General features: G+C 40.1%; 1 protein-coding gene across 7 annotated transcripts in view; it reads left to right on the top strand.

Moving 5' to 3' along the window:
• CCDC181 (coiled-coil domain containing 181) overlaps positions 1–23421 on the top strand; it is a 35679-nt gene extending 12258 nt beyond the window's left edge. The window contains exons 4-7 of one of the 7 annotated variants that reach the window (XR_009347422.1): positions 9621–9767; positions 11356–11497; positions 21233–21387; positions 23082–23285. Coding sequence is in view for 6 of the 7 variants with exons in the window: in XM_059145907.1 (XP_059001890.1) it covers positions 9621–9767; positions 21233–21387; positions 23082–23241 (462 nt within the window). In the remaining variant the exon portion in view is untranslated. Of the gene's footprint in view, positions 1–1252; positions 1298–5402; positions 5599–9620; positions 9768–11355; positions 11498–21232; positions 21388–23081 lie in introns of those variants that run through there. The other 6 variants (XM_059145908.1, XM_059145907.1, XM_059145911.1 and 3 more) reach the window with 6 other exon arrangements.
• Positions 23422–24771: the final 1350 nt, after the last annotated feature.

Raw genomic sequence — 24771 nt, 5'->3', positions numbered from 1 at the left:
AATAAGCTAATGCTGTGCTCTTACAGGGGACAACGTGAGGTAGAGTCTCCAAGGACTTCCTTTGGCTCTAACGGCTCAGGGAGTGGACTTGGCAATTCTGCTGATGGTCCAAGAAAGGTTTCTGATCATGTCCTCACTCCAGCCAGCAACTGAAGATCCTCCCAAACTGGGCCCCTCACTAAGGTTTATCTCTCATGGGAGACCACAGCCTTGAGAAAGTCCACAGCTATTATCTTTATGTTCAGAGGGGTTTAGGATGGGTCAGGATGGCCATTTTCTTTCAGTTCTTTTAGGGGAAAGACTTCTTTTAGCTCTATGCTTAGTTCCTGTGTGGTCTCCTTTAGTTCTCGAGTTAAGGACAGAAAAAGGGGAAGTTAGATATCCCAGGAGACACTGTCCTGCCTTTCTTCAGCTGTATAGGCAGTCAGATGCCAAGATTCTCCCTTGTAAGTGCAGACAAAAATGTGTCCTGTAGGAGTGCAAAGTGTCTCTGCTTAGGTCTGGTTATTTATGGACTCATTTTTTGGTACAGAGGGCATCGCAGGAGAAAGCAGAGGTCTGTTTTATTTGAGCAGACAGAAAGAGGATGTGTTTCAGGTATTAACTGAAAGAACCTTTTGCAAGCATGGTGTTGCGGCTAGAAAGGCCTATTGGAGAACACTTACACTTTTTATTTGTGCTTTGGCATGTCTGCAGGAGTCAAATATAGGAGGCTTATAGCTCTTGATAAATTGTTGGACAAATAGAAATATTTTTCCCTGGTATTTTGGGTGGTTCAAGTGAAGCAAAGGGGATTTCCTTTTCTGGGAGCAAAACTATTTTAACTTGACAGGTGAGATCACAGGGGGCAATCTGGTGTATAGTGAAATTAGGGAGAAAGGTGAAATTATAAATGAGATGACCAAGAGTCTCCTGGTCTTCCATAGCGGGCTGAGAAAGACATTCAGCCAGAAAGGTTACCAGATAAAACATGCTATGGCTTGGGTTATTTGAATTATGGCATTTGTCTACCATTTAGTTCCTCTAATTTGGGTAATAATAAGCAGGATCAGAAAGTATTTAATGTTTTGAAAACAGTTGAACAGACTCAAGTAGTCAAAATCCTTGGGTATAAATAGGATTAACAAGAGTGCTAAAATGCCTACTACAAGAATTATTCCAAATATTTCATGGACATTAAGCATTAGTAGGAGTCTTTGGTGAGTTTATACAAGCTCGGTCATGACTCAGGAAAGCTGTCTCTCTACTTCAGGTACCAAGTGCTTTTGTCCAGATCTTCAGTGGGATGTCCAGTCAGGTGAAGATGCCTTTTTTTTTTTTTTTAAATGAGAACTGTTAATCCACAGGTCAGTGCCTTTAAATTTAACAGCACAGGGGTTAGTTAACAATACCTGATATGGCCCTTTCCAGTCAGGCTAGAGGGCATCCTTGTGAAGGTGACATTTCCAGGAAACAAATCTCCAGGTGCGAGATTATGAAATTAAAGATCTTTATCTCCTATGAGTGTGCTGGGGAAGGATTACTCTATGAGGCTGGTATTGTTTCCAAGGACCTTGATAAGGTCTTCGCAATAGATTAGGACATTTCCTTTCAGTAGGGCAGATTCATACGTCCCTTGGTCATCCTGAGAGTTGTTCTGGTAATGATTTCCAAGGGAGACAAGTAGTGTTTACTAAATGGAGTGGATCTTAGGTTAAATAATACCGAGGGAAGGGCTATAGACCAAAGCAGATTGAAAGATTAGTAAGTTATGGGCGTCTGGGTGGCTCAGTTGGTTAAGCAAATGCCTTCAGCTCAGGTCATAATCCCAGAGTCCCAGGATTGAGTCCCGCATTGGGCTCCCAGCTCCATGGGGAGTCTGCTTCTCCCTCTGACCTTCTCCCCTCATGCTCTCTCTCACTCTCTCAAATAAGTAAATAAAATCCTAAAAAAAAATGTTTTTTAAAAATAAATATTTAGCAAGTTTTGTCAATTGGATGCTTATTCCATTTGTGTTTGTCCTACAGTGCCAGAGTATTGGGGATCGGTATATGCAGTGAAAGTGTTGTGATACTGACTGGCTGTGGCAGATGGCCTGTAATGTTGGTCCTGTGAAATGGCTCCCTCAGTCATTGGGAAGTTCGGAGGGTATTCCCCAGTTTGGAGTTATTTTCTCCAATAATATTTACCATAGAGCTGGGGCCGTAGCTCTATGACTAGGGAAGGCTTCTGCTCGGTGAGAAAACATACAAACCATTACAAAACATAGTTGCATTCTTGAGTTGGTAGCAGATGGACAAAATCCAACTGCCATAAATCAAAGAGCCTAGATGGTAAGGGAAGATGCCCTGTCATCAGAAGGTAAGGGTGACGGAGTAGCACGGTTTAGAGAATGATGATACGCAATGATGCCATTGGGGAAGACAGCAAGAGGGTTTCATAAAAGGTTAATATACTGGAAGACAGATGCTGAGTATGACGAGTGTGACAGTGGAGTTTGCAATGCGAGTTGCTTATTTTTGTGACACATTTTAAAATGGTGACTGATCACATTATTATCAGGAAATACTCAGATTTCTGTGGATTTCACACAATTTTTAGAACAATGCATACCTATACAGATGTTATAGGAAGAAAGTATAGTATTATTTCTTATTTGACAATGCTTTCCATGTGATTTAACATATCAAGTAAGCCTATTAGGTTCTATGGAATTTTCCAGTTCAAGAAGACCTCATTTTAGAAGTTGACTTTGGGGAGTTTATTAAAAATGTCAAAAGGTTTGGACACTTAACCCAATAGGATCACAGAAAATTATAAAACCATATTTAACAATCCATTTAACCAAAATAATCTTCAGGACAAATACAGAAGATCATACATACTACAAAAACCTTAGCTGTTCTTCTCAGAGAAGACTCAGCTTACCCAAGTAATCAAAGATTTGATAAAGACAAAACAGAATCTGTTTCCTAAGCAGACTACATTAGAAGTAAAGAAACTTTTTGTACAATCTGTTATGAAGAACAGGCCAACAATTTGAGAAAATTTTGTCCTTTTAACAGAGAAAACCAAAATTTTGAACTAGTGTACTTTTTCATATTTCTTTCGTTCTTTAAAAAAAGATTTTATTTATTTATTTGACAGACAGAAATCACAAGTAGGCATAGAGGCAAGCAGAGAGAGAGGGGGAAGCAGGTTCCCCACCGAGCAGAGAGCCCGATGCGGGACTCAATCCCAGGACCCTGAGATCACGATCTGAGCTTAAGGCAGAGGCTTAACCCACTGAGCCACCCAGGCGCCCCTCATATTTCTTTCATTTTGAAATGGAACTTTAAATAAATTGATTTTAGTCTTAGCCAGCTTGATCGCACATAAAATTCCTTTTCCAAGATTTCTTTCCTATAAACCTCTGTGCCTATTTTAGTTTGTCTGTTGCTCTTTCTCTTTCTGAAATAACTAGCTTTAGGACAAAATCACTTTCATTTCCCTCAACAAAATGCATTTCCATTTCCCATACCTTCTTTTACTAAAAACACACACCCTACTTTCCTTGGCTGCTTTTCACAGTCATTTTCTTCCTTGTTGAATTTTAGTAATTTTATTTTCATAAATACTAATTAGAATTTTTAACCCTTAGAATTCTTTTTTTTTTTTTTTTAAGATTTTATTTATTTATTTGACACAGAGAGACACAGTGAGCGAGGGAACACAAGCAGGGGGAGTGGGAAAGGGAGAAGCAGGCTTCCCACTGAGCAGGGAGCTGGCTTCGGGGCTTGATCCCAGGATTTTGGGATCATGACTTGAGCTGAAGGCAGACACTTAATGCTTGAGCCACCCAGGTGCCCCAACCCTTAGAATTCTTAATTCCTAGTAAAACCTAAGAAATAAACAATTGTGGACTGGAAAATTTATAAATATGTTTCATCATTTCATAATTTCTAGAAATGTATTCCCCCCTCATAGTTATTTTAATTTTTTTTGGCAAAAGTTTGTTTATTAAATAGGCCTAAATATTACAAATTTTGGTCTCTCTGTAAAAAATTTAAAAGCCAAAACTAAATAAACTTAGGTTTAGCAATCAATATCTCAATATGTTGTATTATTTGGAAATGATCTAAATGGGCAGTGAATATCTGTTATCTGGTTTAACATAATCTCATTTAAATTTATTTAAATTGCTTTCATTTAACTGTTATATTTGAATTAGAACATTAAATTGCTAATCATCATCTTAAATTATTTCTTTTATTGATAGGTTTTGAAAGAATAGCCTGAGATGTTATGATTAAGTAAACCCAGGTAGAAAAAAATTGTGTATCTCCATTATATCTAATGCTCATAACTCTGAAGACATTCTTGTTTTTATTAAATTAGCAAGCTTAAACTAACATTTATTTATTTTTATTTTAAATTCTTTTACTTAATTTTTTGCTTTAAGAGGGAGAAAGAGTGCACACGTGTGCAGAGGGAGGGGCATGGGGAGAGGGAGTTTGAGAGAGAATTTTAAGCAGGCTCCACACTCGGGCTTGAAATCTCATGACCCTGAGATCATGACCTGAGCCAAAATCAGGGGTTGGACCCTCAACTGACTGAGCCACCCATGTTCCCCTTTTTATAAAGCTGTTTTTTTTTTTTTTTAAAGATTTATTTATTTGAGAGAGAGAGAGAGTGAGAATGGGGGAGGGGCAGAGGGAGAGGTAGAGAGAGAATCCTCAAGCAGACCCTGCAGTGAACGCAGAGCCCACGGTGGGGGTCCGTCCCAGACCTGGAGATCATGACCTGAGCTGAAACCAAGAGCCCAATGCTTAAGTGACTACACCACCCGGCGCCCTTACTAAGGCTTTTATTTGAATTCCATTTAGTTAACCTACCATATAATATTAGTTTCAGGTGTCCAATACATTGATTCAACACTTTCATGCAACAGCCTGTGCTTCTCACAAGTGCAGTCCTTAGTTCCTTCACCTATTTAATCCACACACCCCCTTCCCCTCACCCAGCCATCAGTTTGTTCTCTACTAAACTAGCATTTATTTATCGAGACTGTTTCAGATCATGTGAACTTGAAAAATATTTGGATTAGTGTTTTTTGTATTTCTTGGGATTTTTGGAATACTTCATTTTTGTAAGCACTTCATTGTCTTTAAAAGGCCAATTAAATGGAGCTCTTTTATAAAGTAACTTGGCAATGCTGTCAGAGGGAGAAAGTATATCACTGTAACGTGCATGTGTAGATGCATGTGATATATGGATAGAGAGAGACAGAAACCTTATAGTGTCATCTTAAAATTCATGCCATGATTCAGGTACAAAACTCAAAAGAATTGTTGAATCTTAATGGTGTTCCTGCAGATGGACTAGGTTAACTGCTATGATGACCAGAGTCTTTTACTGAGGATCTTTATTTGTGTGCCGTGAAGATTGTTTCAGAGCTGTCCCCAGAATCCTGGCACGAAGCCTGGAATGAGGAAGGCGAGGAGGGTACAGAGGAAATGAAGACGGTGCAGAGGGAAAGGAAGATGGCTCCAAAGGCAGGACCTTGGTGCAGGATGGCCGTTGCAGAGCCCAGAGACAGAGGAGGAGGAGGAAGGGAACACAATGTGCCTGAGACAGAGGGTGGGTCTTTGTAAACTTGTTTGTTTGCTTGAGTCAATTGAGGAATGGCATTTTGTAAAGAGAAGATTTTTAGAATCTTGAATATGTTTAAAAACTCCTAGGTACCAACTGAAGTAGGCATCCCATTTGATTGCCTTTGTAACCCTTTTCCAGTTGTGCATGCAAGTAAACTAATTTTAGGATATCCAAAGTGCCCATTTTGGCCAATGAAATTTTAAATTATTCTGGGTAATTTGATCCAATGGGGCAAAAGTTCACAGCAAGAAGGGCCATATTCCTTAACATAAGGTTACAGCAGGGGGCTAATTATTAGAAACTCCTTCGCAGGAGGATTTCCCATAATTGAGTACTTACCAAGAACCTGAAACTCAAATATTCCAGTCGAAATGAGTGAAGATAGATCCTCCCTGCAAAAATGAGTGAGGATGGAAGCTAGCAACGGGGGACACCCAAGTAAAGGCCTGAGCCTTGACCACGTGCGGGTTCAGGACCAAGAGGATTTATGATTGTGAGTTGAAGCCACCAAGGCTACGTCAGACTGCAAGGGACTCTTGGTACCTTCCTCAAATCTATGGCAGCATCAGAGACAGAGTTCAGGCACTTTGGATCCTACCAACTATGCCAAGTAATGTTGGTCAAGAAGAGGCTGTGAGACAAACAGAGCACTTATTGAGTGTTGGGGATCGCAACCCCGGAAACAGAGCCAATGAAAATGAAAAGTGCTTTGACTTGTCAGCAGGGAGTACAGGCTCATAAAGACTGAACGTCATGAAAATTTGTTCTGAAAGATAGTGTAAACTGGCAATTTAATACACAGTTGGCTGTTTAGCTACTAGGTAGTTATATTATCTCTATTTCAGTCCAAAGTAGAAGGAAGGAGTTTGGGATGCAATTGACAAGAATCAAAAGTTCCCTTTGTTCTGAGCATTGAACCAGGAGACCTGCCTTTTCCTACTTCAGTGTCCTTTCAATTCTATTTTGAGTGACTTTCTTAGCAATGCATACTTCATTTTGAATCTTTTTTTGTAGCTCTTAAATGAAATTCCATTTTATTAATGAAAATTCCAGGTACTAAATATGTTAGTAAATTTTCTCTAAATTACTTAAATCAGTGCCCCAATTCCCTGTTTTACTGGATAACTAATGATATTAAGCTGAACCACAAAATGACTGTAAATGCCAAACCTTAGTAGAATCACAGGTAAATAGAATTTTACAATTAGAAGAATCCTTAAAGGTCCTTTTACAGATAAGACAACTATAGTTTAGAAGTTTAATTAACTTCACCAAAATCACTCAACCTGTTTATAGGAAAGTTGGAGTCAAAATCTGTTTTCTTGGCATCTATTAAGAAATGGTGTAGGAATTATTTAGGGATTATCAGGGAAATATCTGGCATGTAAATAAGGAATCCATATTACCAGAAAAAGGTGAAAAACAAAGTTAGTAGGAGTATGTAGGCTACAGAACACTCAGGCAGGAATCTGAAGAATGTACACTGAAAGTTAACTTACTTGGTCACTACTATTTGGACTATAACAGGCAGATTCAGTTTACTTGCTTGAGGCATATAACAATTCTTCAAGGGGTCTGCTAATGCAGAACTTGTGATAATTCAAACTAATATTTGAGAATGACTGAACTATATAAGGTTGCTATATACCCACATACATGTATGAGTGTATTTGCATATTTCTATAGATGTTATCTGAGAGGCTGTATATAATTTCAGTGTCTTTTCACTAATGAACTAAGTAATCTAACTGCCAGGACTCATAAATAGTTTTATTTTGATTCTCTCTGCTGGGTGTACTCTTACTCTTGGTGCTGGGATGCATTTTCTCCTATCAGGATTCTCAGAACTGAATTTCCCTTTGCTTATGTACTTGTTCAAGGCATCGTTTTTATTTATATACTCGCTCAAGACTGTGTGTAAATGCTAAGGCTTTTAAATATTTCTTAGTTGGTTTCAGGGGACGGCTTTCCTTGTTTATGCCCAACAAAATATTTGCTGGGTTGGACTGCTATCCTCTACGCATTCTAAGTGCATCGTTTCATTGTTCCTGTTGGCAACTGCATTGTCTACACTTTGGCTGATAATTCTGTGTGATACGTTTAATGTTTCTCAGAAATATAATCATCATACCATACTGTCTATATTTATACAAAGTACTGTCGATGAGAAAAGAGGTTGAACTGAAATAAAGCAAATGCATTCATTTGAGTTCTCAGAAATGCCATTTGGGGAGCAATGATTTGGTGCATCTTGGGGAGCACACTAACTCAATTTGTATCCACTAGGGAACAAAAAGTCAAGAGTTTTAAAGGCAAAAAGGAATGCTTGTATACATTATTTACAAAGAATTTTGTTTGGTGTTGACAGCAGAAAACTAATCTTGGCTACACATAATCAGTTGCTAAGGCTGTCACTAAAAAACAGTCTGTTACTGTAGCACATTGTAAGTACTGGTAGAATCCTTATTATGTTGGTAGTTTGGCTTTGCTCAAAAGTTGGTGATTATACCAAGTGGGGACTTGAAATAAGGCCCACATCCTAAAGGCCACTGGCTCCATTTTAAAATGCCTTGACTTAAGTGAATTGATTTTATTTCACTTTTCACAGTATCCAAGGTCCTTTTTATAAAAAGAAATGTACAAATAAATGTAAAATTTAACTTTGATAAATTCACATTTTATATAAGTTTTTTTAGGGCTTAGGAAATAGCATATAGGTTTTTAAAATAGAAATCCTCATTTTTATTCATATATGTATATACATTTTTTTTAAAAAAAGGAGATGATCATCAGAGTATATAGGTATTTTAAAAGACATTCTATGCTGTTAATTGGGTAGAATTTTTCTATTCTTTCTTACATCTTGTTCAGTTAGAAGGCATTAGAAAGACTTGCTATGTTGTCAAAAATGTGAGGCAAGAACTCTGAATTCCATCATTTGAAGATAATTGGATTTATGTATAATTCAGTTATTTAAGTGATAAAATTTTGGTATTGAAAAGTACTTAAGAGCTCATTAATATCACTCCATTTCGTAGATGAGAATCCTGAGGTAGGTGGTTTGCCCAAGTTGACTTAATATGATGGTAGTATGATTGTATCTCAGATCTCCTCACTTTTAATTTAGTACGATTTCCACTATGGCATGCTGCTTTGCTTCTAGTAACTATTTTATAGCTCTATATAACTGATTTATGTACCTCTCTTCAAGAAACTCCCTTTTATAACATTAGTTGAATAATTCATATAAAAATTCATTTTGTTCTGTAGTTAACTATCTAAATATTTTTCTGATAGCAAAAAAGTTATTTTGTAAATATACACCAGTTGAAAAATACCTTAAAACATTATAATTAAAAAATTCAAACACATATAAAGGTACAGTTAATCCTTATATCCCCATCACCCAGATTTAAAAGTCATTGAGATTTTGGCATATATGCTCCATCCCCTCTGCTTCTTGGCTGATGTATTTTTAAAGTAAGCCCTAGGCAGTACATCCTTGCTCACTTCTACATTTTTATATATATTTCTAAATGATTGTAGCATTTTCTTTCATAACCACAGTGCCATTTATCACAATTAACAAATTTAACAATAACAAAAAACATTTCAAACATTTATGGAAGCATATGGTACTTCTAGAGTGTGGTGGCTTTTTTTTTTTTTCCTTTTGCATGACTGCAATTGAAGGGGTTTAATTCCAAAAGTAAATTAGGAAGTGAAGGTGAGATTCAAGGAGTTCCTCAACAGCATGCATGCATTGTACCTCTATGTAGTTGTAGAATTTACCCCTACAGTTTAACTTACCCGGTGCCATCTTCATTTTATTCCTAAGCAAATTAGAGCCCCCCCTATTTTTTTTTAGAGAAGCCCAATTTTTAGATGGAAAGTTTTAGGAGCAGAGAATGCTAATTTCAGATCTCAAAATATATCTTTTTATTCTGATAACTCATATATAATTTTATTCACCTTTCATGAATGTCTTTTGATATTCTTTCCACCAGGAAGAACAACGAAAAATAGAAGAAGAAAAAGAAAAGAAAAAAGAGAATGACATGGTATTTAAAGCATGGTTGCAAAAGAAAAGAGAGCAGGTCCTAGAAATGAGGAGAATTCAGCGAGCAAAACAAATCGAAAACATGAATAGTAGAGTAAGTAAAACTTCTCTATGAAAAATAAGTATACAGATATGAAAGTTGAATTTATTTACAGAAGGGAATGCGAATATCAGAATAGGAACCTACAGAAAAAGTAGAAAAAGTGGTCCAAGAACAACTCTTGCAAAAGATATACCATAGAGATGACTTTACAATTAAATTCTCAGAAGTCTTGTGAAAGTCAAATGATTACTATTTTATTCACACTTTTATAGCACAGAAAATGGAAAACTATCAATATGTTTTTCAGGATAGTATAACTTTGATACTCAAAATAAGACAAAGATAACACACACACACACACGCACACACCCACAAACCCTACAGAATGGTCTTACTTAAGAACAGACATATAGACAGATGGAGAAAAGAGAGATACCGTATGGTTTCAGTCATACATAAAATCTGAAAAAACAAAACAAATGAATAAACAAAAAAGAAAATTACATCTATAAATACAGAGGACGAAGTGATGGTTGCCAGAAGGGTGGGAGAGTAGAGGGTTGGGTAAAATCAGTGAAGGGGAGTGGGAGGTGCAGGCTTCCTGTTACGGAATGAATAAATCATGGGAATAGAAGGCACAGTGCAGGGAATATAGTCAGTGGTATTACAGTAGTGTTGTACAGAGATAGATGGTGGCTACACTCATGGTGAGCTCAGAGATGGTGAATCACAGTTCTACACCTGAAACTAATGTAACACTGTATGTCAGCTATACTAAAAAAATTCTTTTTAAAAAGCATAGATATATGCTAATCTTACATGAAAACTAACAAAGAGAGGTGCCTGTGGCTCAGTCACTAAGCGGCTGCCTTTAGCTCAGGTCATGATCCCAGAGTTCCTGGGATCCAGCTCCCTGCTCAGCGGGGAGTCTGCTTCTCCCTCTCCCTCTCCGGCTGCTTGTGTTCCCTCTCTCTCTGTCTCTTTGTCAAATAAATAAAATCTTAAAAAAATAAAAAGCTAGCAAAGATGCACAATTATTTAATTTTTAAAATTGTGAGACAGAAAACCAAGGAGAAAACAAAAAAATAATCCATATCCCTACCATCTTTTCTAAAAAGCATATAAAGAAAAAACAAAATTTAATCTTATGCCCTATCCAGGATCATCTCCCAGTGACAACCACTTTTTGCAGTGTGGTACAAGTCTTCCAAGTCTTATTTATATTTATAATTTCACATGTCAAAAATCTATTATGTGCTTTGCTTTTTTCCCCACTTAATTCATCATAGATATATTTCTACATCATTACATTTAGATATTTCTTTTCAACTAGCTGCAAAGTATGAGGTGCCTGGGTGGCTCCATCGATTAAGTGTCTGACTCCTGATTTTGAACATGGGCTCATGGTCATGATCTCAGGGTCGTGAGTGGGTAGTGGGATTGAGATTCTCTCTCTCCCTCTCCCTCTGCTCCCCCCCTTACATGCTCGCTCGCTCTCAATAAATACATAAAGAAATAAAATCTTTTTAAAAAAAGACCCAAATAGCTGCATAGTATTCTGTTCAGAGATACCTTAATTTATTAAATCCTCAACTGTGGATATTTAGTGCAGTTCTGGTATTGTTCTGCTCATTAACAGTGCTGTAGTGAACATGTTGGTTCTGCAGGAGAGTGTCTTAAGAGTGGAGTTGATGACTTGCTGGACGTTCAGGTGAAATTTTTGGTTAAATGTGCAAAAATTAACCTCCCAAAAGGTGTGCCAATTTCCAGTCCCTTCAACAGTAAGTAAGAGTGGATATTTACCACATCCCGACTAACACTGTACAAGGTTTATCTTAATTTTTCTTCGGATTAGTAATACACATGAGTTTATGTGGACATGTGAATATTCTGCGAATTTCCTGTGTAGCCTTTTCTTTTTTCTTGGTTTTATTTTTCTTCTTGCATTGTATATTAGAGATTACAATCCTTTGTTATATATGTCATAAATACATTTTCCTACACGGACAGTATATTTTTTATGTTGCCTACGATGCCATTTATAGAAGTCTTTAGCTTTTAAAATCTTGGGATGGGTGATACTTTTTGAGGCAAGACACAAAAGCCATAAACTAAGAGAGAAAACGTTGAGAAATTTGCAACTGTTGTCAGATAACAATATACTATAACCAAGTAGGGCTTATTTTAGGAAGGAAATTACGGATAAGTAATAACCCATTAATAAAATCCATCACATCAATAGGTAGATAAAAAGAATATATGGTTATCTTAAAAGAGAATGGTATTTCTTTTTAGTACAATTCATTTTAAAAATTCCTAATAAAATATTAAAACAGCATAAGTAGTATCTTGGGAAATACTGTAGGTATTTTAGTAGGTAAACCTATTGAAGTTAGGAACAAATAAGTCTCCACTCCGTGTTAAATAGCTTCGTTCTGAGAGTTCTAGCCAGCTCACTAAGGCGAAAAGCGAGGTATCAGGATTCCCAGAGTGCATATTTACGTTATAAACATGAGAAATTTATAGTCCTCCTATAGCAAAAACTCGTAGAGAAATATAAAAAGAGAAGGAATACAGGAATATGTAAAATACTTGGAGCTGAACAAGAATATGTCTGATCTCTGTGGAGAGTACAGTACCGCTTTGCAAAGGACAAAAAAGATGACTTTGGTAAATGAAGACAAACATGATATTTCTGGGTGGGTGAGGTAACTATTATAAATATAGGAGTTCTTTGGCAAATGGAAACAAATACGATACTCCTGCATGGATTGACTAAATACTCCGAAGACTTGAGTTCCTCTAAATTTATATTTAATGCAATTTCCACTGAAAGCTGGTGAGGATGTTTTAAAGGTGTCCGAATCGTTACTGTTACTCTTAGTTTATTATTAAGCGAAACTTTTGGAATTTTCTGACAGAAAACCGGGCGGAGGCTCTGGATAGAAGGTTCTCAAATGACTGCGGCGGCGGCCGAGGTGCGGGAGAAACGTCGTTAGAACTAAGGAAGCGCCGGGTTAGGAGTCGGTCCCGGGCGTGGCGTCGCGGGCTCCGGGGCGTCGCGGGCTCCGCGGCAGGTGCTCGTGCGCGGACGGACGGAGCGAGCCGCGCGGCGTCGTGTTGCGGCGGCCCGGCCGGTGCGGGCCGGAGGGAACGCGCGGAAGAGAACTTGGTGATGGGGCCGGGACGGGCGCGCCGAGCCGAACGCGGCGGGGACAGCGGGCGTCCGGGTCACTCCGGGAAGCTTGTTCTCGGCTGGTGAACGGAGGGAAGCGTGGGCAGGACCGAGGGGAGCTCGTTTCAGGTCGGGAGAAGCCATAGGACCCCCGAGACCGAGACGGAGGCTGCACGGGAGGTGGGAGCGGGCCCGGGGCGGCGCCGCGACGCTGCCGTGGGGCACGCGGGAACCGGGAGCTCCCGCGGGTGCCGCCACGGCCGTCCCGAGCCAGCAGTGAGGCGCCAGGGACGCTGCCGCGGCAGAGCGGGTGGACGGTGGCGAGTGCGCGCGGGGAGAGCGGCCGGAAGGCAGGCAGGGTCGTGCGTGAGGTGACGGCGCCCGTGACCGGCTGAGTCTGCGACAGGCGCGGAGCGGGAGGCCGGGACTGGAGCGGGTTCAGGCGTGTCCTGCCGTCGGGCTGGGAGGGCTCCCCGCGGCTCAGGCGTGTGAGGCCCGAGGAGGACACCGCGGGTTCTCTCCCCGGCCCTTGGCGGGCGGTGGCGGCGCTCACGGGCCGGCGGGGGATGGTGCGCGCGATGGCCCCGTCGGGTCTTCACGTGCAGTCGGAGGCGGGTCCCGGGCGAAGACGTGAACTGACCGGAGAGACGTGTTTGCCGCCTCGTGTGGAGAACGCGGGGATTAGGGACGTGGAGGACACGTGCTTTGTGGGATGTGGCGGGGGCCGTGGAGAGCGGCCCAGACGAGCAGAAAATAAGGATCTGCGGGCTTCTCCGTGTAGTTCTATTGCTTGGGACGAGGGTGGAGGGGCACTGAGCCGCCTACCACAGGTCGCTGCAGTCGCGAGGCCAGGTCGCCCGGGTGTCGACTGCGCGAGGCTGGAGCAGCGCCAGGGGGTGGGGGTGGGGGTGGAGACTGCGCGGGGCTCCCCTCCTGCGCGTGCGCGTGCGCGTGCGCGGTGCGGCCAGCTCGGAGCCGGTTGGGGCGAGGACAGGCGCGGTACGGGGAAGAGCCGGGGTTTGGGTAAGAAGCGGCTGAAGCCAGAGCGCCTGGGAGAAGGGGTGTTCGGGAGCTTTTGTGTCCTGGAAGGGGAATGACAAGGAGTGAGTCAGAAGGGTTTTGAGGGAGGCTTGCGGGGGGCAGCGGGCAGCACTGCTGTCGCGTGGGCAGAGCGTGTGTCCCCGGGACGCGAGGAGCTCGGCCGGGAGCGCCGCAGAGGTTCCCGGGGTGGCTGCGGCTGCGGGCCTCGGGCGTCCGGCCCGCGCAGCACTTCGTCGGGCCCTTGTGAAACACGGGCGCCTCGGTGCGGTGCGGTGCGGTGCGGTGTTGTGTCGTCGTCTGCTTGGGGACTAGAGCCAACACTGGGACTTGTGTTGTGTGAGACGCGGGCCGCACCCGCGGAGTCTGTCCCAAACACGTCCAGGTCAGAAGGTGGTTAGATGGTTCCACGTGTCCCCTTGGAGTTTTTATTTCCTATTTTTGCTTTATTTGAAGTCTGTCTCAAAAATCAACCTTAATGAGAAATTACATAAAAAATAGTCTTCTGAGGAACTTTGTGACTCTTGTGTACCGCGGAAGCTGAGCAGCGTGGGATCAGGCAGCTGGTGGCTCCTGGGCGCGTCGGATGAGGTGCTTCGCCGGCTGCTCTGTGGGACGTGCTGCGTCTGGTCCTGCCAGTGTCCGGTTCTGGGGCGGGTCTTCGGAACCGACGCAGCCCGGAACGACTCCCTGTACGCGGCATTACAACCACTTCGTAGGTGGTTGAGTTTTTACTGCCATTTTAGGGGACAGTTAGAAATGTCTTTCATCTTCGTTGCGAGCTCTGCTTCTCCCGGTCGGTGAGGCGGCTCCGCTGTGTGTGTGCGTGTGCGCGTGCGTGTGTGCGTGTGCGCGTGTGTGCGCGTGCGCACGTGTGTGTGGACACGCCCGCGCGCTGCCTGTACACACCGACATGAGCACACGTGTTTGCATGTTTGTCCGTTTATCTAGCTCAGCTCTACATGGACACCGCCATACGCTTTGTATTCTGCTTTCGATTTGGTGTTTTCTTAATGTCGGTGTGGTAGAGTCGCTTGATAGAGCAGCTTAAATCTTTTGTGTCCTTGCTGTTTGCCCCCTATATGGTCTATGAATTACTGGGAAATTGGGGTTAAAACCTTCTAACTATCACCATGTATGGGTCTTTTTTTTTTTTTTTTGCTTCATCTGTTTTATTTTTATTTATTTATTTATTTATTTTTAAGATTTTATTTATTTATTTGACAGATCACAGTAGGCAGACAGGCAGACAGAGAGTGAGAGAGAGAGAGAAGGAAGCAGGCCCCCTGCTGAGCAGAGAGCCCGATGTGGGGCTCGATCCCAGGACCCTGAGATCATGACCTGAGCTGAAGGCACCCCTGGCTTCATCTTTAATATTTTAAAATATTATGTATATACATTTAGGGCTCTCTGTCTCACTGGTGAATGACATTTTCACATTATCCTGAAGTCTACTTTGTTTGATGTTATTCAAGCCGTACCAGCTTTCTTATACTAACATCTGCATCCTCGTATCTTTTTTATAACTTGTTTATCCATCTCTGAAGACTTACTGTTCGCACATAGTTGTATCTTCCCAATCCAGAATCTGTATTTAATTGTGATTATTGATATGGTAGGGTTTAAGTTTACCACTTGATTTTATATTTGTTCCATTTCCTTTTAGTTCCATTACTCAACTTTTTCTGCCTTCTTATGGATTAATCAAGTATTTAAAAAATATTTCCTTTTATTTTCTTATTTAAAATCTATGCCTCATTGAATTATTTTTTAGATCACTGCTCTAGGGATTATAATATTTATCCCCTGAATGTATCAGAAGTATATATGTATATGTGTGTGTGTGTGTGTGTGTATATATATATATTTTTTTTTTTTTTTTTTTTTTTTTAAGATTTCATTCAGGGGCACCTGGGTGGCTCAGTGGGTGAAGCCTCTGCTTTCGGCTCAGGTCATGATCCCAGGGTCCTCGGATTGAGCCCTGCAATAAGATCTAAAGATTTTATTCATTTATTTGACAGAGATCACAAGCAGGCAGAGAGAGAGGTGGAAGCAGGCTCCCCGTGGAGCAGAAAGCCCGATGATGATGATGATGCGGGGCCTTGATCCCAGGTGCCACCCAGGTGCCCCCAGAAGTATATTTTTTGAAGGATTTATTTTTAGTGGATATGGAATTTGGAGCTGACAGTTTTTTTTCTTTCAGCAGTTTAAAGACGGTGTTTTAGTGTCAGTGATTTTCTGACACCCATCATTCCTGGTTAGAAAGTCAGCTATAGCGGTGCCTGGGTGGCTCAGTGGGTTAAGCCGCTGCCTTCAGCTCTAGTCATGATCCCGGGGTCCTGGGATTGAGACCCACATCAGGCTCTCTACTCAGCGGTAAGCCTGCTTTCCTTCCTTTCTCTCTCTGCCTGCCTCTCTGCCTACTTGTGATCTCTGTCAAATAAATGGATAAAATCTTAAAAAAAAAAAGTCAGCCATAATTCTTATTATTGCTTTCTTGTACGTAACATCCTTTTTTCTGTGGCTGCTATAAAGTTTTTCTGTCTTTGGATTTCAATGGTCTGTTATATGAATAATATATCATATGCTTTTCTTCGAATTCGCCTAACTTGGGCTTTCCTGATCTTTTCAGATCTGTAGGTTGATGTTTGTACCAAATTTGGGAAAATTTTGCCATTATTTTTACAATTTTCATTTTTTTTTTTTGCTCCATTTTCTTGCTCTTTTTATTCTGGAAGCCCAATTTCACATACATCAGAAGACTTGCTATTATTTCACATGTTATTAAGGTTTTGGTAAAATTAAAATTAAATAGTTAAAATTAATTTTCTTTGTTCAGTTTGCATAATTTCTGTTGATCTGCCTTTGGGCATTGATACTTTTTCCTGCTGCATCCTGTTTACTGTTAAGCCCATTCATAGAATTTAGGTTGTTTTGTTTAAGTTTACATTTTTGTATGTGTGATCTAAGTTTTTTTCTTTTTTAGCTTTATTGAGGTGTAATTGAAAAATTGTAAGATATTTGACGTGTACAACATGGTAATTTGATACACATACACATAGTGAAAGGATTCTCCCCATTAAATTGATTAACATGTCCATCACCTCACATATTTACTCCTTTTTTTTTTTTAAAGATTTATTTATTTGACAGAGAGAGATCACAAGTAGGCAGAGAGGCAGGCAGAGAGAGAGAGGAGGAAGCAGGCTCCCCGCTGAGCAGAGAGCCCGATGCGGGACTCGATCCCAGGACCCTGAGATCATGACCTGAGCCGAAGGCAGCGGCTTAACCCACTGAGCCACCCAGGCGCCCAACTCCTTTTTTTCTTTTGGTAGAAAGATTAAGTTCTACTCTCTTGGCAAATTTCAATTATATAATACGGTATTATCATCTATAGTCACCATGTTAAACATTAGATCCTCAGACATTTTTTATCTTAAAACAGCAAGTTTGTACCCTTTTTACCAACCTCTCCCTCTTTCTCCCACCCCTCAGGCCCTGGTAACCACTACTCTTACTGTCTCTTTCTAGGAGTTCAGCTTCCTTCCTTCCCTCCATCCCTTCTCCTTTTTCCTACTCTCCTCCCTCCCTGCCTGCCTACCTTCTTTCCTTCCTTCCTCTCTCTTTTTTGATAATACCTATCTTAACAGTAGCTCATGGTCATTTTGATTTGCATTTCCTTGATAATTAGTGATACTGATGATCTTTTCATGTTGCCTTATTGGATATGTGGTTTACACATATTTTCTCCCATTCCATAGGTTGTCTTTTCATCTCGTTGAAAGTTTCCTTTGCTAAGCAGAACCTTTCATTTGTCTTTTACTTATTTTTGTTTATGTTGCTTTTGCTAGCAAATCCAAAAAAATTATTTCTAAGAACAATATCAAAGAGTTTATTCTAATGTTTCCTTTTAGGAGTCATTCAGGTTACACTCAAGTCTTTAATCTATTTTGAATTGTTTTTTTGTAGCGTGTATGGTAGAGGTCCATTTTCATTCTTTTGCATGTGGTAATCCGGTTTTCCCAGATCCATTAATTGAAGAGACTATCCTTTTCCCATTTTTTGGGTAACGTTATTAAAAATTATTTTACCATGTACACATGAGGTTATTTCTGAGCTCTCCTATTCCATTAATCTATGCATCTGTTTTTTATGGCAATACCGTACAAGTTTCTGTTTTGGCTTAATTTAAGTTTATTTTGTCTGATATAAGCATAGTTACCCCTGTTCTTTTTTAGCTTCCATTTATATGGAATATCTTTTTCCACCTCTTTGATTTCAGTTTCTGAGTGTGCCAGAGTGGAATTTTGGGCAGCATGTAATTGGGACTTGCTTTCTATCCATTCAGCTCTAGGCCATTTGCGTTACAGTAGTCATTGATCGGTGTGGAAATACTTTGTTAAATGTTGTCTTGTTGTTTTGTAGTTACTTTGTCCCCTCATTCCACTCTCATTTTTCCCCTTTGTGATGGTTTTCTGTAGTTACGCTTCGATTCTTGCTCTTTACCTTTGGTGTATCTACTGCAAGTGTTTTCTTTCTGATTGCAATGAGACCTTGAACTTGTAACAGTCTGTTGTAGTTGTGACCTTCATGCCAGAGTTATGAGTGATCTACCTACCACCATTACATTCAGGTGTTCTGATATTAACTTTGTATTTATTTTTGCCAGTGAGTTTTATACTTTCGTATACTTTTTGCTACTAATTTAGCATCCTTTTCTATCATTACAATATTTCTCATAAGGCCAGTTGAGTGGTGATAATACTTTTGGCTTTTGTTTATCTGAAAAGCTCTTATTTCTTCTCAATTCTGCTGGACATCTTTGTGAAGGAGTGTATTTTTGCAGGCTATATGGAAGCCAGACCCTCTGGCACAGCTGGGAAGGTATGTGGTTTAAGCCCCTTCCAACAAGAAACTGGGAGATGGGTTTTTTTTTTCCTGTTCTGTCTGCCCTGGGTCCAGATGTAGATATGCAGGTGGGTATTTCTGTGCCCGTGAAGATCTCATTTGATTGCTACCATCGTGTGGGACTCGTGAATGGAGGTTCCAGTGGCTGTTGGAACCAGGTGACTTAGGAACTTGTTCCTTAGGTGCGGCCGTGTAAGTTTGGGTGCAACCGATGTTTGTAAATGTCCTTCATAGGAGATCCTGGCTACTTGGAGCAGGTGACAGGGAGACAGCAGCAGAGGGTCAACACCTTTCTTGGTCCTTGGGGAAGATGAAGCCTTTAGATGCACTCTAAATTAGAAGCCTGACCCTCAAGCAGTAGTTTTTCAAGTATGCAGATGGGCCTCTTCTAGGGAAAGAATGGGAGATGGGCTTTTTTTGGGGTCTATTCCTTCTGTGCTGAGTCCTGGGATGATAGCCAGTTAAGTACTCCTTCTTTGCGTATTACTGTGACCACTGCTTGAAATACTCAATCTCCAGATATCCGATAACATACTCCCTCACTTTCTGTCTGCCTACCACCTTTCTCCCCATCTAGAATAATACTGCCCAGTACAACTTTCCAGGATGATGGAGATGCTCTATATCTGCACTGTCCAATGAAGTAGTCACTAGCCACAGTGTGGCTCTTAAGCACTTAAGCACATGAAATGTAGCTAATGTAACTGAGGTACTGAATTTTTAACTTCATTTAAATAGCTACATGTGGCTAGTGGTCACTCTGTTGGTCACTGTACTGGACAGTTCAATCACAGAATATATGAGAGAGAGAAACTTGGTTTTTTTCCCCCCACTGATGCAATCTACGTGCCTATAGATACTCTGTAGTAGATACTCTGTAAATGTAAATATCTGCTGAATCAGTAAAGAAACAGAGATCCAGGCAACCCTGTTCACCCCTGAATCCTTGCCTCTTTCAATCTATCATTCCAGAATGAACACTTTTTGGTCATCTCTGGCCATTCCCAGACTTCTAGGTATTCAGCAATGGGTTATCTTCACAGGCTTCCGCATTGTACATCAAAGATCGTAGATTACTTAAATTATATAAATTAAACTGGAACATACTTGGCAATGTGAGTAATAGATAAAGGAAAGTACAGGGGCACCTGGGCGGCTCAGTCAGTTAAGCATATGCCTTTGGCTCAGGTCATGATCCCAGGGTTCTGGGATCAAGCCCTACTGGGAGCCTGCTTCTCCCGCTCCTCCCCCATCATGCTCTCTCTCTCACTTGCTATCTCTGTCTCTGTCTCTCTCTCTCAAATAAATAAAATCTTAAAAAAAAAAAAAAAAGGAAAATGCAAGATATAGGAAATGGTCCTCTCTGTCATCGAGTTTCTGTTTCGGAAAAGTATTAAATGAATGCATACTTCCCTTTCTGTTTTGGCCAGGCATCCAACTAATGAGGCATGCTTTCCCCTAGCCCCAAATCTGTCCTTTTGCTCTCTTTATTCTCCCAAATAAGAGCTCTTTTAACTTTTGAAAATTCCCTGAAGATAAGTATCCATCATGATGTTTGAGGAACCATAAAATAAGCTACTCCCACTAGCTTTGACTTATGACAAAATCATCATGGCTGTTACGAGAAAATTTTTATGGCTGCAAATCCTAATGGCCACCTTCCATGAGAATAGTTATAATTTGGAGAGGGGTTTGGCATCTTAACTTTTAGATGCTCTTAGAAGTTAAAAACAAGGGTAGAGGGTGCCTGGGTGGCTCAGTGGGTTGAGCCCCTGCCTTCGGCTTGGGTCATGATCTCAGAGTCCTGGGATCGAGGCCCGAGTCAGGCTCTCTGCTCACTGGGGAGCCTGCTTCTTCTCTCTCTCTCTCTGCCTACCTCTCTGCCTATTTGTGACCTCTCTCTCTCTCAAATAAATAAATAAAAAACAAGGATAGAATTTAAGAGAAAGGATGAATAACAGAGTATTGGATCATAAGTTGTCAGACTGCAACCCAGGGAACTCCTTCAGGAATCATTACAAAGACCTCGACTCAATTCATATAATCTGTCCCAATCTTTCTTCAACCCTGTTTTATTTTTTTGTGCCACTGTAAAAAATTATTTTTTCAAAGAGCCGCTCGTTGAAAAGTTTGCAAATCACTGCAAAAACCTTCTTCATTTATTGATTGCCTCAATAAGTTTTGAAAGATGACAAATGGCAGTGAATTCAGTGTTGGATTTTCTGGCAGAGTTCCGTCAGTGCTGCTGATTCAAGGGTGATCTGTTTTGTTTGGCTACTAGGAGTGCACGGAGTGAAAAATTGATGAGTGGAACATGTATCCTTGTAGGGTCCTATAGGCAGGGCCTCAAAAAGTAATTTTGGTTTATTTAAACAAAGCTTGTTTTTGTAATCAGCAGGAAAACAGAGATCCACAGCAAGCTTTTCGATTATGGCTTAAGAAAAAGCATGAAGAGCAGTTGAAAGAAAGAAAGACAGAAGAACTACGAAAGCAAGAGGAATGCTTATTCTTCCTTCAAGGAACAGAGGGCCGTGAGCGGGCCTTCAAACAGTAAGTCACAGGCCGGCAAACTTCACCTCCCTCACAGTCTTTGCAGAGACCTTGGTAGTCAATAAAGGTTGAAAATAAATCCCACAAAAAAAAAAATCCCACAATCTGATATTACATATCTGATCAATTTTAAATCCACACATTCAAAAATGTGTGAGAAAATTCTTTTGGTCCATAATTTGCATAATATCTATATGCCATTGTTTCTTTCTTCAAGATATTTTCAGTAACAACATTATTTTATATTTTACCAGTGTGATAACCTTTGATAGCCTGCCATTTATTTGTTAGTTATTTTGTTTATTTTTTAGAGAAATGGGCCAAAGATAGCGTACAGCTACTCCTACATACTCCTCAGAAAAACTGAGTAGAGAGTCTCATTTCCCAAGAAATATTCGTCTATAAAGAAAGTTAGGCTGAGAAGGAAGATCTGTATTGACCAAACTGAAAGAGAGATTTGGGCAGACACTGGTAATTTAAGGCAGACATGATCTTTTCAGTTACCTGGTTGAGACTTTCTGTTACCTGGCTAATTGTGAGGAAACAGACCTGGCTTCGTAATTTTGCCAGCAGTCCTTGGGAGAGGTAGAGAATATTCAACCCAGTTGCTGTAAGTTCCTTTCTTTCTTTTCTATTTTTTTCTTTCTTTGTTTCTTTACTTCTTTCTTCCTTTAAAAAAAAACATATAAATATTATAAGAGAAGCAATGAGTGTGCATTGTGGTAATGGCTGGGGATAAAGTTACATTTTCTTCACCTAGAAATCACTGTCAGTACCTTAGTCCATATCTTTTACATAGTTCTCTATACATTGTAGTGTTGAAATATAAATTGAGATATTGTATACTGTTCTGTAATCTGCTTATTTTTATTAATAATCTCATCTAGTACCATAATGATACTTTCCCAACAGACCTCTCAGTGACTAGGGTCAGTCTACTCAAATCATGTCCAGTTCAGGGCCACAACATTGGCTTATGATGCTTAAGTCTCTTCTCTTCTGACATGTTTAGTTGTTTCGGGTCTTTTCTGAAAACAATGGATACATACACAGATGCACTGCATGCGCTTTCTTATGTGTGTGTACAGTTACTTGAGTTATTTTACCTAAGCAAGGTTTATAAATTTAAATTTGTTTGAATGTGGATTCTTTCTTCACTTTTTTTGGATTTTTTTATGCTTAGGCTTATGTTTCCATTTTAAGGAAGAACTGTTTTATGCACTAAAAAGCATTGTTGGTAGTGTTCCTACCAACAAGAGGAAGGCAACATTTCTGCATGCTGGGATTCTTAACCTAATTGAGTCATGTTTGGGAATACAGTTAGTTGCAAAAAATATGTTAGTCGGAATCTATCAAATACTTCTTTGCTTAGAAAATCATATTTTAAAAAAGAATAGGGCCTATAGCACATGTAAAATATTGTATCCATTACTCAAAATTCAGTTTTTTTTAGTTGGCAGTCTCATTTTTAGACAAACTTAGTTTTAAGTATTTGATTACAAATGTGACTATGTTTTCTTATGTGAGTCCATGGGATAAACCTGAAATTTTCATTAGTACTTTAATAATTTTTTTGTGACTGCAGCATTTCAATGTAAAGAAATTCAACTTCCTTTAATAGTCTACATCAATAGCTTTATGTAAAGAGTATTCACGTTGATACTCACCAGATCTGATCATATCTCTTTCTACAGATGGCTGCGAAGGAAACGGATTGAAAAACTAGCAGAGCAACAAGCTGTCAGAGAAAGAACTAGACAGCTCCGACTGGAAGCAAAGCATTCTAAACAACTACAGAACCACCTGTATATGTCAGAAGCCAAAGCATTTCGTTTTACTGATCATTATAACTGAGAGTATCTATTAAACACTTCATTTGGAAGCTGCTTTTCTCAAAATTTTAATATCATTTCTTATGGCCTATGCTTTGGTCATACTCTAAATTATGGAAATCCTTTTTATCTTTTGGCAATATTGACAGTGAATTTCTTTTTTTTTTTTAAACACTAAACAAAATAAATTTTTTCTCTCGCAGTGTTGTATTATGTTACACCATCTTGTAGTCCATGCAACAAATTGAATAAATGAGCTCTAGATTCCTTCACTTCTAAATTATTTTAGCATTTCTAGCCTGAAAGAACCCAAGAAAGGAACAGATTTCTGTTCTTAGTTTCTATTATTAAAAAAGAGATCTTTCTATTATTAAAAAAGAGATCACAGTAGAACGTTTCATGCAACTGAGGCGTGACCTCTTAAACAAGCCTGGTTCAAGGCCTTATACAAAATCCCATTTATGACAACTTTGAATTTGAATAACTGTGGCAAACTAAGAAATAGGGTAGCCTTACTTTGTGTTCTTTTAAAAAAATAGTAATAATTATGCATCCAATTTTGCTCTATTACAAAACTAACTAGCTCTTATTAGAGTTTATAATGTGCATGGTAATGTTGTAAGCACTTTACATAAATAATCTGACATAATCCTCATAACAACCCTATTGGTCTTGTGTTGCAGATGAAGAAACTAAAGTACAGAGGGAGCAGTTTACTTGAAGACTCTGATCTGTATAATTGCAAAATTCTTTCTTTTAGGTGTAGTATAAACTTTATAAACCTTGGTAGATATTGTGAAGAGGAACAGTATTTTTTTTTTTTTTAAAGATTTTATTTATTCATTTGATAGATCACAAGTAAGCAGAGAGGCAGGCAGGAGGTGGGGGGGAAGCAGGCTCCCTGCTGAGCAGAGAGACCGACACGGGGCTCGATTCCAGGACCCTGAAATCATGACCTGAGCTGAAGGCAGAGGCTTCACCCACTGAGCCACCCAGGCGCCCCGAGGAACGGTATTCTTGATACGTATAAGAACATTGAAAGGGTGGAAAACAAAGGTGAACATGACAAGTATGACAGAGACTAGAGAATCGTGTAGGAGTTCTCTTAAAGCCTTAAGGACAAGGTTCTTTCCAGCTGGCTGTTTGTACCTTTAACCACTTGACCCTGAAGAAGAAAACAGAGAGCTACTCAATCCAGTCTCGACTTCTTTTTTTTTTTTTTTAAAGATTTTATTTATCTGACAGACAGAGATCACAAGTAGGCAGAGAGGCAGGCAGAGAGAGAGGGAAGCAGGCTCCCTGCTGAGCAGAGAGCCCGATGTGGGGCTGGATCCCAGGACCCTGGGATCATGACCTGAGCCAAAGGCAGAGGCTTTAACCCACTGAGCCACCAAGGCACCCCTCCAGTCTTGACTTCTTATAGCACTTTTAGCACACACCAGACCATTTAACTTTTCATTATTTAACTAGTCTTGTGTTGTTTCAGGTTATCTTTAATAATGAGAACCAATTTGACATTTAAATATTCCACAATTATTCCAAAAAAGCTGTT

Source organism: Mustela lutreola, chromosome 14 (assembly GCF_030435805.1).
Source record: "Mustela lutreola isolate mMusLut2 chromosome 14, mMusLut2.pri, whole genome shotgun sequence".
Taxonomy (NCBI): Eukaryota; Metazoa; Chordata; class Mammalia; order Carnivora; family Mustelidae; genus Mustela; species Mustela lutreola.
The sequence above is the reverse complement of the archived record's forward strand: the minus strand, read 5'-3'. Positions and strand labels throughout refer to the sequence as shown.